Source organism: Mustelus asterias, chromosome 8 (assembly GCF_964213995.1).
Source record: "Mustelus asterias chromosome 8, sMusAst1.hap1.1, whole genome shotgun sequence".
NCBI lineage: Eukaryota > Metazoa > Chordata > Chondrichthyes > Carcharhiniformes > Triakidae > Mustelus > Mustelus asterias.
The window spans coordinates 88,051,698-88,072,087 of NC_135808.1; the positions used below are offsets into that span (position 1 = coordinate 88,051,698).

Below are 20,390 nucleotides of genomic sequence, written 5' to 3' on the forward strand. Positions count from 1 at the left end.
GTCTTTTGGATTGTGGGAGGAAACCGGAGCACCCGGAGGAAACCCACACTGACACAGGGAGAACGTGCAGACTCCGCAAAGTCAGTGACCCAAGCCAGGAATCAAACCCAGGTCCCTGGCACTGTGGGGCAGCATTGCTAACCACTGTGCCACCGTGCCGCCTTTAGCAGCTAAATCAGTGATCCTTAAAAAAAGGCTTTCCTAAAGTAGTTTTAACATATTTATCTTATAGTTGAATAAGCATACAACCCATGGCTTCACATTAAATCCACAAACTGCTGCCAGCCACTATTTACACCCACTTTCCGTTTGCGTATTACCCCAATTCTGCAGAGGATCTTGACCGGAATCTGAACTGACCAAATTGCCTTCCACTATGTGACTGGTGAGCTGCCTCTGGAACCACAACTGGCATCTGCAGTCCACTGGTAATAAATGAATAAGCCAATAATCAATTTGCTGATGCCCTGCATCTAGCCTCATTAGACTGTGAAAACTATCCAAATGTAGGCTACTACCTGTAGGAATAGGAACTATCAATCTTTTTATCTATCTTTCTTTGTAGTAATTTAGCTGTGTGTCTTTTACTATCTATTTATTATGTTTATGCAATTTATTGCATCTGAAAATTTTCCCCTTATTTTGTCCCAAAGCATTGAATTGTCAGTGGACATTCTTTATGTATGACTCTACGTACCAAGTGCCAATGTGGTCTATATGATGTTAAAGGGCAGTAACACTTAGCTCATTTCTGTACCAGTTACATGTATGCACATTTCAGAAGGAATCGCAAAATAGAAATGAGTTTGATGAATGATCATTTTCCCCTTGTTACTGCAGTTTTATTGCCCTTTATGTCATCCTGACAAATATTAATTGTGTTAGCATAGATGATGATTTGAATCTGGAATCTTCTGATCTGGATGGCCTAACTATAAGCTGCCATTGGAAACAAAGATATATAGTGGAATATAGTAGCAAGGCAGCGGTGCAACGGTATTGTCGCTGGACCAGTAATCCAGAGACCTAGGGTAATGCTCTGGGGACCTGGGTTCGAACCCCACCATAGCACACAGTGAAATTTGAATTCAACAAAAATCTGGAATTAAAAATCTAGTGATGGCCACAAAACCATTGTTGATTGTCGTAAAAAACCATCTGGCCCACTGATGTCCTTTAGGGAAGGAAATCTGTTGTCCTTACCTGGTCTGGCCTGCATGTGACTCCAGATCCGCAGCAATGTGGTTGAATCTTAACTGGCCTCATGGATGGGCAATAAATGCTGGCCCAACCAGCAATGCCCACATCCCATGAATGAATAAAAATAAATCCCTTCCTTTTTTTAAATGTGGACAGTTATAACATACTCATGCAAAATATTACTCAGGCAAACGTCATTAACCATGCACAAAATGGATTGGACTGATGCACATTTAGGAGTTTCTGAGGTTTTTCATTGTGACATGTCTCTTCAATAATGATAATGTGTTTGTGAGGACTTTTACTTGCCTGTTCTGAACTACTTACTCAATATTCTTCACATTCTATGATCAGAATTGGTGTTCAGGCATCAGAATAGACATTGATAGTGAGGTATCATTTGTTCTAAGTTTAGATTACTTTTACAATTACGAGTTTATTTATGCATTCCTCTGTTTTGTGGATAAACACGTTATTTATCATCATAGAACCATAGAATCCCTACAGTGCAGAAGAAGCCATTCAGCCCATTGAGTCGGCACCGACTCTCCAAAAGGGCATCTTACCCAAGCTCTCGCCCCTGCCCTATCCCTGTAACCCCACACATTTATCATGGCTAATCCATCTAACCTACACATCTTGGGATACTAAGGGGCAATTTAGCATAGACAATCCACATAACCTGCACATGTTTGGACTGTGTGAGGAAACCGGAGCACCGGAAGAAACCCACCCAGACATGGGGAGAATGTGCGAACTCCACACAGTCACCCAAGACCGGAATCAAACCCAGACCCTAGTGCTGTGAGGCAGTAGTGCTAACCACTGTGCCACCGTGTACTGTAACATCAAACCTCTAGATGAGAAAGGACCCACTTTTGATCCGTGTAGTCAACTAGGTCAATAATGGGTGCAATTGGCCATGGCACCCTCTAACTTGAAAGCGAAAAATCAGCTACTCCTTCTGGCTTTGATCACAAAGCAGCAATGCAGTGCTGCCAATGATGAATACTCACTGACTCAAAACACAGAACAATCATCTAGATGAATAGTGCTGATGCTGGCAGAGTTGCTAATTCCACCAATGCAAGTTAAATCTACCATATGTGGTTCTCTTATGTTGTAAGAAGAAATCACCACCTTTATCTCTGGCTCAGAACCAATTGAAGACCCATCATGACTCCCAGTTGCAACACAGCATTCTGTTGAGTGGGGTAATGGTACACCAGCAAACAGCTATCTAACTGTGGGAGTGAGGGCTGAACATTCCATTCAATTCTAAAGCTCAAATTTATTTTTTAAATGGCTGGACTGGAAACAACTAAACGATTTTAATATTACATCATCTTAATCACTTTTGAATATCCAGATCAGCATCAAACACTGGCAGAGATGTCAATCCTCATTAATGCCTGTTGATTAGCAGAGTGACATGTTGGAGGCCCAGCATGGTTAGTTTCCAACAGACTGTAGTAACAGTATTGAAAATAATAAATTAACACTTATTTTTTTTAAAATGATATAAGAACAGCATTTGAAAAGTAACTCCACCTTTATCCAACCACTGCTAATAAATCACTGAATACATGTATTATTTTGGCTCTGATTTATAAAAAACATAGTGTTTTGGGTTTGATCCCTGGTCTGTTCTGAGTTAGGCTGATCTTAGTCAGTAGAGGATGCTAATGTTGACCACAGTGTCCCCTGGAAGAAATTCAGCTAGAGTTACTAGTAACCATTAGCCTCTGCCAAAACATGTATGCACATCAGATGAGCACAGAATTGGATTTGGCTGTATTGACACACACGGCTGAATAGATTGCCAACACCAATTATGTAGGCCCCCAGATGAAAAATGGATTCTGAAAGGGGAGAAGGGAAGATTTTTAAAAAAGAAAATTTTAAAACTGGCCTCAAAGCACTGTACCTTTTTAAAATTATCTTTAATGGAAAGACTAACAGTATAGCTAATTCTATGTGTCTTTGTATTTGAAAAATAATTTGGAAAAAAGTGATATTGAAAAACAATTTTACCGTGCCAATATATTACCTTTTTTATTAACATTGCTTCTCAAATTCTGAATTATTTTTTGTTTTTCTTGACAGGTATTCAAGATTTTCCTGAAAATATTAAGTGTTGTAAATACTTATCGGTTATTGAAGCCAGTGTTAATCCCATTTCCAAGTGAGTTAGTGAAGAATTAGTTCCTTGTTTGATGTTATTCTACCAGCACTAACGGTCTTGACCTTCAGGTCTTTGCCTGGCTTCGACAAAATAGATTTTATTGGAGTGATGCAATAGGACATTCATGAATAGTTTTTGGATGTCAAATGGAAATGCCCAGAAATGTTTATCCTTACATACAATCTGTACTTATCTGCACTATTATAAAAATGATCAACAAAAATACACAAATGTTCAAAAATTCTTGGCAAAACTGAAGACAATTTATTATTAACCAGGCTAGGAAATGGATTGAGCAGCAGAAGACGGAGGCTAGTGATAATGGGCAGGTACTTTAATTGGCAGGATGTGACTAATGGCGACCCACAGGAATTTGTGTTGGGGCTTGAACTATTCACTGTATTTATTAATGATGTATGATGAGATAGAGGATCACATCCAAATTTGGCATCGGCACAAAGATAGGTAGCATTATCAGCAGTGTAGATGGCAGCATAAAATTACAAAGAGAGTAATAGATTAAGTGAATGCTAAAATTGTGGAAAATGGATGTCAGTGTTGGAAAATGTGAGATCATCCACTTTGGATGTAAAAAAGATTGATCAATTGTCAAAAGCTAAAAACAGTGGAGACCCAATGAGACTAATAAAGATCATTAAAATGTCATGGAGAAGTACAGAAAATTATCAAAAAGGCTAGTTGGATTCTGGTCTTTATATCTAGAAGATGACTAAACAAGGGCACAGGAGATATTCTGTAGCTTAATAAAGCTGGTTAGACCACAGGTAGAGCTTTCCAATATTTTGGTGACTGTCAAGTTGGGTGTGTTGCCCACCAGTGATGGTGGCAGTTTTTCCTGCCGTATCTTTGGCCATTTAGAGAGAACAAAAATTCTTAGGTTTCATGCCACTTCCATGGTGGGAGGAATCTAATTCGCCCTCTAGCCTGCCATCAGTGCTTCAATTACTGGGGAGCACCATTTAAATGCCTCCTCAGCACCTGTCTAATTCCAAAGCAGAGAATGGCTGCTGAGAAGTCCGCACCAGTTTTTCAGACCGAAACCTGACCAGAATGCTGAACATGATTGAGGCAATGCTCTGGATCCTTTACCCTTGGGTGTGGAGGAGACCCTCCAGCAAGGTAACCAACCCAGCATGGGCAGCAGTAGCAGCGCTGGTAAGAACCTACTCCCTGCACAAGAGGTTGGGAGTGCAGTGCAGGAAGAGCATGAATGGCCTCCTCTGCTCAGCAAGGGTAAGTCACTGTTCTCATCAGTCTCTGCTCACCTACTCACACACACCTGCTGCATGACCTGTCCACATTCTCCCCATCTGTTCCCTTGCAGGAAAAGCAGTTTCACAACTGCCGGGAGAGAGCACAGTTGGGTGGATGAATGGCTGAGTTGTAGTAGAGAGCCGTCCTCCTGGCCAGAGAGGGACAGGATCACTCCTACACTGAAGGAGAGGTGAGCGCAAGAAAGAAAAGTGAGGACTTGCAACACCATCATTCATCCACCAAACTCATGTAAATTCTATCTCTATATACTTATGTTGCTTCCATACACTAATGCCATCTCCCTTCTCTTGTAGGCAAAACAAGGGAGCAGCCAGAGTTACCTACAAGCAGGGTAGAAGAGAGCAGCCCTGACAGCAGCACTGAGGATTTTTCGGACGTGCACCTGGAAGAGGCATTACAGCTTTCAGCCACACCCTCCACCAATGCAGAGACACAAACCTCGGTGGGACTTAGTAGTAGAGAAGCTTCAGGGTAACAAATTGGTGCGCACCTCACTTCTTCTGCTCCACAGCAGGTGGAGGCATGGGTGTCCCAGGGATCTGGCATTCAGAGGACTGCTGGAAGCCAAGACTCTGATGAGCCCCAGTCAGATGATGTGTCTCTGGGCTCAGCCATCCTTCAGTTGCTGGAGCTCCAAAGGCAGAATAGGGAATATCAGGAAGGGATGTCCACATCATTCCTCGGATTGCAAGACTGACTGGAGGACCCCCAAAGTCTTCTGTCTGAGGAGATTGCACTGGCACTTCACGACAGCTTGGCCAACACCGTAATGGAGACCTTGATGTAGGACTTCTGTCCTGCACTGGTAGATGCCATGACCTCCACAGTGGAGGGCATGAGCTCCATGGTTCAGAGTGTGAATCCCATGGTGCAGGCACTTGTGGGCATCCACAGGTGCCAGCGCTAGAGGACGACGGGGCTTCTGCAGCTCACTCCAGCTTTCCCTCTATTCCAAAGAAGAAGCCAGAGGCCCTTTGGCATCCAAAGGGAGGAGAAGAGGCTGGTCCACAGTCCAGGGCCTCCTACCCAGGATGTCCTGGGAGTGCTCAGGCCATCTGACTCCCACCCCTCTGTGACAGATCAGGCTCCAGCCTCACACACTAGGGAGGGTGGCACTACCACACTGCACACCTCATAAGTACGCCAGGGTGCCCAACAAAGTCATCACAGACAACAGGATGCAGCAGACAGACGACTGCCTCTAGCTCTGCTGTGGACCTTGAGCAGGCATCAAGACGTAGAGGTAGATTTAGAAAGGTGAAGAAAATTTAGTTGCACCAAGTGGACACTAGTATTGTTAGGCAATTGTACATAGTGTGCACTTACGTGAGGATTAAACCACTTTTGTCATTGTATTAAACCTGACATTTTGCACCCTATTTGTGCCTCCTTGCTCTCATTAGGTCTCTCCATGAAATGCTGCTGAGACAATCACCCTGATCCCTGGGAGTTTGCGAGCTGTCTTCCGCCAGATAGGAGTCAGACATTCGCAGTAGTTCTTTGAGGAGCAATGCTCTTTCCTCACTGCAAGTCACCATCTTCATCTTCCTGCGATGTTGTGATGAGGGGTAACTGCTGCCCTTCTATGACATGAACCATATCAGATTTCAGTGAGCAGTCCCAGCAAACAGTCAGAAAGGACCATTTCCTATGATGAGGTCTGGTGGTCAACCTAATCATGGTCATCAGTGAAGTCCGAGGCTATCAGAGCATCCCAAGCTCTCCTCCCCTCTCTAGCCCTCGCCACCATATGGCAGCCTTCTTCAACCTCCTCCAGGGTGTGCACCTCATCATCTAATTCTACATCCTCCTCATTAGAGGAGATGTGCAGCTTATTCATCTCTTCCTCGGCCAGCTCCTCGCCTCGTTGGTGCACCAGTTTGTGGAGGGCGCAGCATACAACGAGGATGCACGAGACACTCTGGAGACTGTATTGCAGGGCTCTACCTGACCAGCCCAGACACCAGAACCACTACAACATCCCAATCGTATGCTCAACCAAAGCACGAGTGGCAGCATGAGTCTCATTATACAGGGTTTCTGCTGCACTCTGTGGCCTCCGCACAGGTGTCATCAGCCATATCCTCAGGGAAACTATTTGTCCCCGAGGAGTCATTCCTTTAGCTGCTTTGCTCCCTCAAACACCTTGTATATCTGTGAGTTCTTACTGTGTTTACCCCAGTCCAACGCCGGCATCTCCACATCTGAGTGGCCAGGGATAAAGCTGTCATACACATTCCCCAGGAACCTAGCACACACCTATAGGATGCGCTTTCTGTGGTCACAGATTAGCTGCATGCTCAGAGAATGGAAGCCCTTGTTGTTACTAAAAGGGATTCCTTGGTAGGCAGGCAATCGGAGAGCCAAGCGTATGTCATCAATGGCTCCCTGCATTTGTGGGAAGCCAGCAATCTGGGAGAATCCCAAGGTTCGTGCATCACGGCAAGCCCAGTCCTGGCCAAAGTTTGTGAAGGCGTGAGCCCTCATGAACAGGGCATTCATGCTCTCCCTGTTGCACATATGTGTGGAGGCATGAAAAATGCCACAAAGGTCATCAGTGGAGCCCTGAAAGGCACCATGCGCAAATATGTTCAGGGTGCTGTCACCTTCAGGGTGACAGGCAGTGGGTGCTGCCAAGTCCATGTGGCACCAACTCCTGTAACAGGTGGCACAGGAGAGTGATCTTTCCCTTGACATGCAGCATCTCCTCTGACCCTGGTTCTCATTCAGCTCCAAGTTAGATGCTGTCTGTAAGCCTTGGCCTATAGATGGTGCCTCCAAACAGCCACTCTCGGTGGTTCCCCCTTTGGCTGCAGAGCAGGTCCCTCCACCATCTCAATGCTCTGATCCAGTCTCCGGAGAGCCTAACATTGATGCCTTCATCATCTTTGTTGCCTCAGGGCATGAAGGCTCACAGCCAGTTCCACTGGCACCATCTCTCTCTCTCTCTCTTTCAAGAAAGAGAAAGAGTGAACATTGTGTAATTGGCTCCCTGCCCTGATCCATTCCCCAGCCAAACCCAGGAGCATTTCTCCCATGATTTACAACCTCAGGGTGGGTGAACTTCAGAGATAGTTTCCCTCCCCTCCCCTTCCACCCTTAGGGGGAAAATCCATTTTGCTTTCTATGAGATCGGCAACTGCCTGGCACCCAACCCTTGACCCCAGCTCTGCTCATGATTTATGCTCCTTCCTCCTGTTCCGCCACTGTGCCCCTGCTGTCTCCCCCCTACCTTTCACTGATGCTGGGCCTGCCCTCCATGCTACACATTTAACCCTTTCATGGACCTGCTGCCTGAGTTAAATGGCCACCCATAATACACACCCCTTTTCCCCCCCGAGCCGCAACACCCACTGCAAGCACTCATCCCTGCAGAAGAAGCCACATGTCTGAGTCAGCCCCTGTGCTGACAGGAGAATATGCAGAATAGTATCTTTGAAGGTATAGCTCATAATACATTCTGTGATTTGTAGATCAATATGATTAAAGTTTGATTAATATTATTCTGAATGAGATAAATATGAATTCCATGTAATTCATAACAATTTCAAAATATTGCTATTGATCCTATTTTTAAGATAGAATGGATAGGTTTCACAGCTCCTCAATAATATGAAACTTCTAGCATCTCTAATGGTACAATGTATTATTGTAATTTTGTAATATTGTATTAGGGAAATTATTGTCACCGGGATCTTTCTTTTGGCTTCTCCCAATCCACCATAAAATCTTAGGTAGAAACCAATTTATGTTTACAATTAGGATTTTGATAAACCTCCACCATAATTGCTTTAGCAGAGAGTAAAGTACTCCCTCAAAGGATGTCCCTGGCTTATCAATCTCAACATCAGTCTTAAAGTCCCACGGGAATTTAATGTGAACATTACTTCATGTCAATAAATTGTGAATAACCTGGGGATAACTGTGTTCGTGGACTGGCAAGAGGGAGAGAAAGATACAGCACTGTCAAAGACATGATGTTTAAATCGGCATAAATTGGACAAAAAGTCTTATTTTTAAGAAAACTGATTCCATTCTTGCAATCTTAGATGTCACCAGGCAAATAATCTGGCCTAGGTAGGAACACAAAATGTTCCTGTGATAATTCCAGCGGAGAATGCTATTCCTATGGCCTTCTCTCCAACGTTCATGCCCTGCAATGGGGTAGCCAGAAGTTCCATCCACCCTTGTCTCCAGTGGGATTTTCCTTTGTCTTCTCTTCTGGCTGGAGAGTTGGCATTTCTGGGTCCTGCCTGATTTTCCACCTGTCCTGATGTTGTTAATTTAATGTTACCATTTTATGCCAAAGTTGCGCCTCAGGCTCCAAGATAAATTTAAGGTAACAAGCAAGATGCTGGAAATATTCAGAATCTTTGGAGAGAGAAAGAGAGCTAAAATTACATAGTCAATGACCTTTTACCAGAAGTGAAAAAGTTGGAGATGTAACAGGTTTTAAGCAAGTACAAAGATAAGGAAAGATGGATGGTGGGGGGAGAAAGAACAAAAGCAAAAACCTGTGATAGGGTAAAAGACAGGAGAAATTAAATGAGAAAAGGGATGTTGGTGCAAGTCAAAAAGAGATGGTAATGAGGCAAGTAAAGGAACAATAAATGGGTGCAAATGATATGTAACTGAGAATAGGAGCATTATTATCAGCAACTTTCATATGAAAAAGATGAGGGAAGAAATTATGGGGGTGATTTTGAGCCTGCACTCTCCATCTGTGTGAATGGTGGCACGTGTTCAAAATCCAGAGAGCACGATTCACACCAACGAGTTTCCGAGTTCCGATCTTACTGGCCCTTCACTGGAGGAGTGGTGTGAAACATGCTGTGGGACCATTTTAATATATTAGCATAGCATTAGCGAGCATTCTGTCTGCGCCCCCCCCCCCCCCTCCCCGGATATTCAGCAGTCGCCGGTGTGGCATCACGCCAGTGGCATTTACAACAGGTTCAACTAAACATGAACTTGTTGTGGGGTCTCCCCAGGATCGTAAAGTTACGAATAGCCCCGAGGGAGAAGGCATGGCCAAACAGTGGCCTGGCACTGCCCCTTGGCACAGGTTGGCACTGCCCTGTTGGCACCATGGACAGGAGAATTCATTTAGATGTGGTGGTAGCCTGGAGCAGACATAGGAGCAGGGGATAGCAGATTGAAATTGGGTGTAGGTGCAGCTGGTCGGGGGAGGGGTGAGAAGGGCCTGATGATCGGGGGGTGGGGTGAGTAGGGACCTGTGATCGGGCGGGGGTGGGGGGGGGGGTAGAAAAGTGACGATCCCTATCGAGGGTGGGGAGTGGGCCCCTGAAATCTCCATGGTGGGCTGGGGGGAAGTTACTCAAGTTCTGATCGGGGCTCCCTTTAAAGATGGAACCCCAATTTCTGAGCAGTGATGTTATTTTTGTTTCTTTTACACTGTCTGATCTATTTAGAATAGGAAAATAGGAAACTTTGAACTTCAGAAGTCACTGTCTTCTTATTACATGGTATGAGGATGAAAGGATTGACAATTTGTTTTTCTCTGAGGTTAATTTTTAAATTATTTTCAACAGTAACTACAGGAGAATTAATTTCTTCTAACCATTTCAGACTTCCAGATGGATTCACCCAGCTGTTGAACCTAATGCAGCTCTACTTAAATGATGCATTTTTGGAATTTCTTCCAGCTAATTTTGGAAGGTAATGAATTATGTTCTTTTGTTAAGTACAGGAATAGATATTTGGTGCCGAGATTAGTTTTATTTAGAATACAAATGTTCGAATTGCCCTTCAGTGCATATTTTATGTAGTTTTGCTGAAAACCAGTATCTTGTAAACTTAGGCTTTAAGTAGATATCAGTAAAAATAATGATCCTGAATTCACATTCAACTTAAAACAATTTTAGAATTTAATTTGAACACAATGCGATTTCTTAATTGTATTTTGGGCTGCGACCCATTTTCTTGCAGTTTTCACCCCTGGTGGCTATGCTAGTGTTTCTGTTACAGCCTAGGGCCCTCTGTGTGTGAGGTCATTGATGATAGTAAGGAGCCAGTATAATTCATTAAAATTAGCAGGACTAGTGTCAAAATATCCAGCATCTTTGACTTATACTAACAATGCATCATGAGTAGCTAAGTTAAAAGAGGTATACCTATTGCCAGCATCAGTTGATAATTGCAGAAGATATTTACTTTATATAAGACTGTTTAGAAAAGCAATGGTAACCTTAACTTTATAACAGAAGCACAAGATACTGTAGGATGTCCCTGGGGAAACCGTAAACCAAAGTAACCAAATTTACTGAAAGGGGCGGCACAGTAGCACAGTGGTTAGCACTGGTAAGATCATTCCTCACACAATGTGGCACTGCAGACTACACAGTTCCACCAAATGCTGTTCTTTATTCACAGCTTCAGGGACCTGGGTTCGATTCCCAGCTTGGGTCACTGTCTGTGTGGAGTTTGCACATTCTCCTCTTGTCTGCATGGGTTTCCTCCGGGTGCTCTGGTTTCCGCCCACAGTCCAAAGATGTGCAGGTTAGGTTGATTGGCCATGCTAAAATTGCCCCTTAGTGTCCTGAGATGCGTAGCTTAGAGGAATTAGCGGGTAAATATGTAGGGATATGGGGGTAGGGCCTGGGTGAGATTGTGGTCAGTACAGACTCGATGGGCCAAACGGCCTCTTTCTGCACTGTAGGATTTCTATGGCATTCTATGACTCCCCAAATTAAGAAACTGCCTATAAGATTCCTTTCATATAGATTTCATTTTAACGTGAATCAGGACCAATGCAAATTACACCTTAATTAACAGGCAATTGATACTTCGAATAAAAAGGTGCATGTCATTTTAAAAAATCAATACAACAAAGATACATCTTTGATACAAGTATCCGCATCATTCCTCACACAATGTGGCACTGCAGACTACACAGTTCCACCAAATGCTGTTCTTTATTCAGACAGGGTATGTCAGGAGCCCTGTCCAACAATAGCTTTCACCTTTGAGTTTCACAGGTACAGTTATCATCAGCAAAACACACTTCTACAAACCCTCTCTTCCTCGGGTCACAGTCCTGATATTGCAGCTTTCCAGAGTTTCTTTTTAACTTTGATTTAATTTGACTTGATTTATTATTGTCACATGTATTAGCAAAATGTGAAAAGTATTGTTCCTTGCGTGTTATACAGACAGAGCATACCGTTCATAGAGAAGGAGAGAGAGAGTGTAAAGTGTGGTGTTACAGCCATAGCTACGATGTAGCGAAAGATCAATTTAATGCAAGGTAAGTCCAGGGAAGAAGTGTTCTTGAGACGGTTGGTACGTGACCTGACTTTTGTATCTTTTTCCCGATGGAAGAAGGTGGAAGAGAGAACGTCCGGGGTGCGTGGGGTTCTTAATTATGCTGGCTGCTTTGCCGAAGCAGCGGGAAGTGTAGACAGAGTCAATGGATGCGAGGCTGGTTTGCATGATGGATTGGGCTACATTCACAACCTTTTGTAGTTCCTTGCGGTCTTGGGCAGAGCAGGGGCCATACCAAGCTGTGATACAACCAGAAAGAATGCTTTTTATGGTGCATCTGTAAAAGTAACTGATCAACCAATAACACGCCAGTTCATGGTTTGGCCACTTCTTGGATAACACCCAGTGCTTTAGCATCTCTGAGCTATTCATATAGCTTTCCAGGTTTTAGACTGTTTAGTCAGCTCACACCTTGCGTCCAAGAGCTCCCTCCTCATTTCTGTGGACCACCCTCTTTCTGAGAATGATTTGCTTTCTCTGCTCACCGGAATTCTCTATGTTCCTCTTTCTGTCTCCATCTGCTTTCTGTTTGTTTATGCTGGTCGCCTTCACCCTCAACTCTTTTGCTTTAGGCCCTCCTTCCTGTCTGCCAACTACATGGAAAATTCTTTCTTAACTTTATGCCTGTAGATACTGCTTCCAAATCAAGAATCGCCAGGTCACATGGGACAGTTTTAATTATTATCCAAGAAAATTACAACTGATCCTTTTCAAACATTCTTTAAACTCATTACAGATTCCACAGATCTTTTAAATAAATTACAAATGTTCCTACACTGTGCTATTTTTTGATTAAAGATTGCCAGATTACAAATGGAAGGAAGTTATGCCAGAGCTTTATCAATCAGTTTTAGTCGTGGTTGTAATACTCAACATAAAAATCTTACAGAGGATGCAGATGACACTTAGTTGAATACTATATGGAATGTGGAAATTCTGCAACTTGAAGAGATTTTTTTAAAAATGGGTTGTACTTCTTAGAATAGAGACAAATAAGGGGAGATTTAATAGAGGTGTCCAAAATCATGAAGCATTTTGACAGAATAGATAAGGAGAAAATATTTTCAGCAGCAGAAGGACCAAGAACTAGAGAACACAGATTTAAGGGGCATGATCTTACCGGCTTGGCTTACTGGTCGATCAGCGTGACGATCTGGCAAGATAGTGTGCGAGGCCTTGTTCTGCCAATGAGGATGGCTTCACGTCCTTTCTGAGTGCAAAGCCTATTTACATGGAATTGACTTCATTTAAATGTAGCTACCAGGTTTAGCACGACTAGTTCCGCCCTCCCAGAAAGTGAGATTCTTGTTTTTTGACTCTGGTGAGATTTTGTACCTGTGTTGCCATTTGCACCTGTATGTGTAGAGAAGGACTGAGAGAAATTGGCATATATATAGCATCTATTTAGAGCTTGACCTTGGAGATAGTTAAATAATGGTGTGTTAACAATAAGCAGCTTATGTCCAACTATACAAACTTGTTGACCTCTTAGGGAGAAACCTAACAATCCTATAACACCTCCCATTCTATGATTCTATTTTACTACATATGATTATAAAGCTCTCGTTGAGATGGGAATTTCTATCTCAGGCCTCATCAGAAAAATCCAAGGTAGGCAATTTGGGCAGTTAAATTGTTTATTGCACAAATTTTGTTTCCTGATGCCTATTTGATTGTAGGTTGGATATAATGGACACTAAAATCAGTCCCCAGATTTTAAAATTGACATTAGCTCTAAAAACCACATTGATTGACAATAGATTCATTCCTAAACAAGTCGAAAGAGACAATTCATCATTAGGATAAAGACCACCAGTCCACTTGCAACAGCCTAATGGCTCATCAGGGGAGAAAAATGCCTATTGCTGTGACCCCATGTTTGAATATTCTGAAGACATTAGAATACTATGCACATTTTAATTTACACCCACATGCAGGGATTAGTCAAGCAATGAATCTTCTGCCAAATGATGAACCTTGATGAACCACCAGTCTGCATGAGTCATATTTTTTAGGTGAAAGCTACCAGATAATTGGATTCATCTGGAGTTCCCAAAAATACTACTACCTAATATTTGATAGCTTGTATACAACTGGAAAAGACATGACCCCACACCAGCCCAGATGAAATTAATTAATTTGTTTCATTTATTCTTCATTCTTTTTGGGATTGCGTGACAATAAATAATAAATCCCAAGAAGAATCCATTTACTTCACTGTTCTGTCAGTTCATTTTTACTCTGGTTGGATTTTATTCATTTCATATATATCTTCATCAAGTAATTGCAAAACAAACTAGCAAAATATATTTTTATAATGGCTTTTACTCAATTAAAATTATCTAAGCTCATAAAGTGCACATTGTTTCATGGTGCCGTGCATTGTTGCATTAACAAAGAAATAATATTGGAAAATGCTTGGAAATAATCAACACAGTTCAACCGATCTGGCAATATCAGTGGAGAGAGAAACAGATGGACAAAGTTTTACTGCTATAGTCTCTGGTGAAATGGTGGGACCACTTTTAGGTCCCAATGACCTGAAAATTAAACATGACCTCCAGATTAGTGGGCCTTCTGGTTGCTCTTTAGCAGAGCCAAGCAATTAAAACCTGCCTCTGATATCTTTAACCAATTAAAGAGAGCAAAGAAGATAGCATGACCATTTTGTCAAAGTAAGGATTTCTGTTTAAAGGGACCATGGCATGTTTCAGCAGCATTTGAATTTTTGAGGCTGCATTTACCTCTTATCCTGACCTCTCATCCATTTCACCTGGGTTTGCCAGCCTCCAGTAACAATGTTTCTCTATCAGCTCCATTGGATAGGAAGTCTTGTTCAAGGAGACCGCAGATGTCAGCAGTGACTACCATGGACCTGAGCCTCCTGAGGCACTGGTATTCAGATATGTCGGGGGAGCTGATCCTCTCTCTGTAGACATTATTTTGGAAGCTTTGCCTAGGCAGTACGTGGCACAGTCATCAGCACTGCGGCCTCCACAGCACCAAGGACCTGGGTTCGATTCCCGGCTCGGACAATTGTCTGTGCAGAGTCTGCATGTTCCCCCTGTGTCTGCATGGGTTTCCTCCGGGTGCTCCAGTTTCCTCCCACAGTCCGAAAAACATGCTGGTTAGGTGTATTGGCCATGCTAAATTCTCCCTCAGTGTACCCGAACAGGTGCCGGAGTGTGGCGGCTAGGAGATTTTCACAGTAACTTCATTGCAGTGTTAATGTAAGCCTACTTGTGACACTAATAAATAAACTTCCAACTGGACAAACTGCCATCTCTTTGTATTTTTGTCTAGGTGGTTCAAGAAGGTGTAACTCCGCCTGGTACTGCTGCTGTTAGTGTTGCATTTGGCAGAGGCATGTCTGTGCCCTAGACCCTCAGCAGAAGGGAACAGTGTAGCTGCATAAGCGGTTTCTTTGCCATTCAGAAGACTGGCAATAGGGAAGTGCAACTAAAGGTGGACAAAGTGCTGGACAGGTGAAATGTCTTCCAAACATTTTTCAAAACCTGTCAAACACTGTTAGCACTCTGACATAAGGATTGCTTTGTACAGCAAGTTCTTACCGCCCATGGCTGGAACTCTTTAGTGTAACTAATCAAAGCCTTCCCAACTTGAGGGAAATCGTTCCCCCTCACTGCCTTCTTCATCTTGCATGGTTGGCGACACAGGCCAGAATTCTATGACTTCCCAGGATGGGATGACAGGCAGTGGGGGGCATAAAATTGGGCACCATGATAGTGGTGCAGTGCCCACCACCTACTTGCCAACCTTCCCCCACTGTGATTTTATAAGCAGGCAGCCTACTCACCCTGGGCCAATTGAGACCCTTAAGTGATTTCCACCACTAACATTTTATCCACAGTGGATGTAATGATGCTCATTAATCAGTTTAGGGAGAATACAATTCATTTATTTACAGGTTAAAGCTATACGGAGGCTTGCAACCTTATGGCTGTAATCAGCTCCCGAGATGACTCTGAGTACAGAAGCTCATGCTTTCCAGGGTGATCTCCCGCCCTGTTCAATGATTAGTTCCTGGGTCATGTGACTGTTACCCTGCAGATTGATCCATAAAGAAACAATCACCACATCCCTAAGCCCTTTTACATAATTGTCAATGCTCAATTTGCAGAGTCCAAGATAATTAAACATTGAGTACATGAATTTAGTCAATTATAAATTAAGTCTGCGGCATAACTCCTCTGTCTGGGACACATCCACAGGATTGCTGTGAGCCGAAACTACAATGACAGGTGCCTCTTCAGGCACAGGCTGTTTATTTCTATCTGTTTCTGTGGAGATGTTGGCTGTGCCTATTACAGGACGACCAGGTTCTTCAGTGCTAAATCAGTCAACAGAACTCCCTGATGGCAATGTACATTCTGATGGCAAAGTTGGCTGCTGGGGCATCCCTCTTTTTCTCAAATGGTCTGTGTGTTTTTGGACCAAACTTCTTTTTATGTCCTTGATAAAACAGGGGTCCAGTTTTAGAGACAACGATTCCAGGGACCCAACTCGACCCACTACCAAAATTCCTCACATACATCAGCCACCGTAAATGACCATGTTAACTGACATGAATCATGTGTTGCCTTCTGACTGTTTTGGCTGGCCTCTACTCTCACCAACAGATTTGGAAACAGGAAGTGCAGTCTTGTTCTGAGATGATGGTTCACTAACAACTCTGTCGACGGGACTCTTGTTGTTGCATATGGAGTGGTTCGGTAGCCAAGTATGAAACGTGAGATTTTGGTCTCTAGGTGCCTCCCGACTGCTTCTTTAGGCCAGTTTTAAAAGCTTGGACAGTTCTCTTGGCTAATCTGTTAGATGCTGGATGGTAAGGTGCAGTTCTAATGTACTTTATACCATTGAGTGTGACATTTTGAAACTTAGTGCGTGTGAATACTGTTCCAATGTCAGACACTATGGGGGCAATGGGCCGGTCAAATTGCGAGAGAGCCGAGAAATCGGGTTCGCTCCAGATTACTCACCTCTTGCAATCTTACTGGCACCGGATATCCGGCGCGATGCGCAAGGCTAATTACATTATTTCAACATATTTGAATGATAATTTAAATAGAATTAGCAAGCCTGGGATGGAATTGTCCAGGCTCACTTGCCTCTGTGGTCTCATGGGGAAGGTTCTCTGCAGCAACGATCATATATGGTCTTGCTGGTAGAACTGGAGGCCATTGGGACCCCTGCTGAGGAGGTTTGGGGCAGGGGGCATGCCCCTTGGAGTGTGCCAGCCTGACAGTGCCAGCCTGACACCATGGCACTGCCCACTGGGCACCCTGGTATTGCCAGCCTGGCACAATGACAGTGCCCACTGGGGTGGGGCAACTAAGGGGGTAGGATCAGACCAGGGGCGGGCTGTTCAGTTGGGGGGGGGGGGGAATGGCTACACACTCTGCAGCAGCGATCACTGGGGGAAAGGGTGGGGGACTGCTGCCACTCTGCTGTAGGGATCGGTGGGGGAGGGGGATACTGCTGCCACTCTGCAGTAGCGATCGGTGGGGGAAGGGGGGTGACCGCTGTCACTCTGCAGTAGCGATTGGTGGGGAAGGGGGGTGACAGCTGTCACTCGCAGTAGCGATCAGTGGGGGAGGGGGATACTGCTGTCACTCCGCAGTAGCCATCAGTGAGGGGAAGGGGGGGGGGGGTGGGGGTTTGGTGGTGATGCTGGGCTCTCCATTGCTGTCAGCTGACTTTCAGGCAATTTAGACCCCACTCACTCTCCCTACTGGTTTGTCAAGATTTTCTTGTCAGAGTGAAGTTTTTAAGTCACCCAAAAAAAACAGCATGAATTTCTCCTGTTTTCACACTTGTTTGGCACTTTAAATTGTTTTGGTAAGATCACCCCCTATGACTTCAGGTATTTTGTGAGTGGAAAACATTAGTATAATCTTTCAATGATGGTGTGCGAAGCAGGAGACTTCATCTCAAAAGCATCCATCCACTTGGGTGTGCATCAACAATGAGCAGAAATATCGTGCCATGAATTGACCAACATAATCAATATGGACTCATATCCATGGCTGGCCAAGCCATTCTGAGATGTGCAGTGGAGCTGCAGTAGGCAACCTTCATTGCAATTGGCACTGTTCACAGTTCTTGACTATGTTCGCGATGTCAGCATCAGTGCCAGGCCACAACACACAAATTCTGGCAAGCACCTTAATTTTTGAGATGCCCAAATTAGCACTGTCTAATTTCATTAGAAGCAGCTCTCTGTTTCGTACCCTTGCTCCCCAGAGTATGATGCCATCCTGACAAATTAATTCATCCTTGCGGGTGAAAAATGGTTTAATTTCTTCAGAAACTGGCTCATTGTGTCTCACTTTGGAGAGAAGTAGATCCTGACTGGTCCAGTATCTGATTTGCTTTGCCGAGACTGGCAACGTCCAATTAAATTCAACACAATGACACCGTGGTAATGGAGGAGCTGTAACACTTTGTTGTAAAGGTAGGTGACTAAGAACATCCACATTCTCTATGTGTGTTCCAGGTCAATGCTTGAATATGTGTATATTTGTAGGCTAGCAGAATTAATACCCAATGTTGAGTTTTTGCCGATGCGATTGGTGGAATAGTTTTGTCTTCTTTAAAAAGACCCAAGAATGGTTTGTGGTCAGAAACGAAGGTAAAATGTATGTCAAGTAGTGGTAGAATTTCTTGACACCAAAAACTATTGATAATGCTTCTTTTCCAATTGGTGAGTAGCTTTTTTCATCCTCTGACCATATGGAGAGGCACCAATTCCTTAGACAGGTCAAAATGTATCAACAAGTTCGAACAATGCAGCAATTGTTTTACTCTACCCGGGAGTCTCTAAGACCAACACTGGTGTTTCTTTAGCAGAATATGCAAGGGGGTCAATAACGTTGACAAGATTAGTAAAATCGCCCATAGTAATATACCATTCCCAAAAATGACTTGAGTTCAGATGTGTTTTTGGGGACCAGTGCCTCCTTTACTGCCTTGACCTTGTCTTCCGTGAGATGTAATCCTTGTGCATCTACACAGTACTCCAGGTAGCTTACCTCAGTGGCTTGAAAGGTATATTTCTCTGCTTGAGGTGAACTCCAGCCTCTTGAAATCTCCTCAGTTTGTCCTCTAGGTTTTCTAGATGCTCAGCTTCTGATGATCTAATTATGAGAACATCATCAAGGTATACCACAACTCATGGCAGTCCCTGCAGCAGATGCTCCATTGTCCTCTGGAAAATTGTACATGCTGAAGACATGCCAAAAGGCAGGCGAATGTATTGGAACAACCCTTTGTGTGTGTTTATTGTTTCATAACCTTGAGAAACGTTGTCTAATTTGTGTTGGTGATATGCATGACTCATATCCCACTTTGTATAAGATTGACTTCCAACCAGCTTTGCATACAGGTCTTCAGTCTTTGGGATTGGATATTTATCCAACTTGGCAATTACCACAAATGCGGATGGTGTTGTCCAGTTTCAATACAGAATCTATGGATGCGGCCCATTCCGAGAACTGAACTAGCTGGATAATACCCAGATCTTCCAATTGCTTTAATTTAGTATCTACTTTCTCTCATAAAGCATCTGGTACTGGTCTCGTCTTAAAAAATCAAGGTGTTGCTTTTGGATCCACATAGATCTTCACTGGCAGGCCTTTTATTTTGCCTAACTCATCCTTGAAGACGCTCTTGTGTTTGTTTATCAGTTCGGCCAGTCTTCCTTCCCACACTTTGAAAATCTCTGTCCAATTTATCTTAATTTTCTAAAGTCAATCATGGCGAAAAAGGCTTGGTCCTTCACCTGTCAGTATGATCACCAGGAGTTAGGCAGACTGTTGCCCATACCCTACAGATACCATTACAGTGCCCATTATTTTTGTCGCTTCTCCAGTATAAGTTGTTATATACCACAATACTCTTCAAATTCAATGGCTGAACTCCCTCTCTCAAGTACCAGTATGTATGCTCACCTATCACAGTAGAGGATGCCCCTGTATCAACTTCCATCTAAAATGGCTTCCCATTTACCCAGAGCATTACAGTTATAGGGGCTATCTGGCCCATTTTTAAATTAAACAGTGAGTGAATATTTAAATTGTTGGTGCAAGACTCTTCTACATTATATACCGTTATTTAATTCTTTGGTAGACTTGACTTGGCTCTGCATCTATGCCTTAAGTGACGAGATCGTAAGATCATGGCCTTAGCCACCTTATACTTGCAGGATTCAAGGGATTGGCTACCTTCACATCAGTAAGGTTCCACTTCAAACTTTGCTGATTGATTGTCTCTTCTAAATGTTCTTGCCTTATTTGCGGCTGACTTTGTTTTCCACTACTTTTTCGGTTTTGGCACCAATGTTGACTTCAAGTGCCCCACACAACTGGTGAATGGTGCCATTTTGCACACTCCTGTACACATTTAT

At 43.5% G+C, this 20,390-nt stretch overlaps 1 protein-coding gene across 1 annotated transcript in view; it reads left to right on the plus strand.

The window, feature by feature from the left end:
- LOC144497761 (uncharacterized) overlaps window positions 1–20,390 on the plus strand; it is a 141,760-nt gene that overhangs the window by 14,556 nt on the left and 106,814 nt on the right. Inside the window, exons 3-4 of the mRNA XM_078219200.1 lie at window positions 3,307–3,385; window positions 10,271–10,360. Coding sequence (XP_078075326.1) covers window positions 3,307–3,385; window positions 10,271–10,360 — 169 coding nt within the window. The remainder of the gene's footprint in view (window positions 1–3,306; window positions 3,386–10,270; window positions 10,361–20,390) is intronic.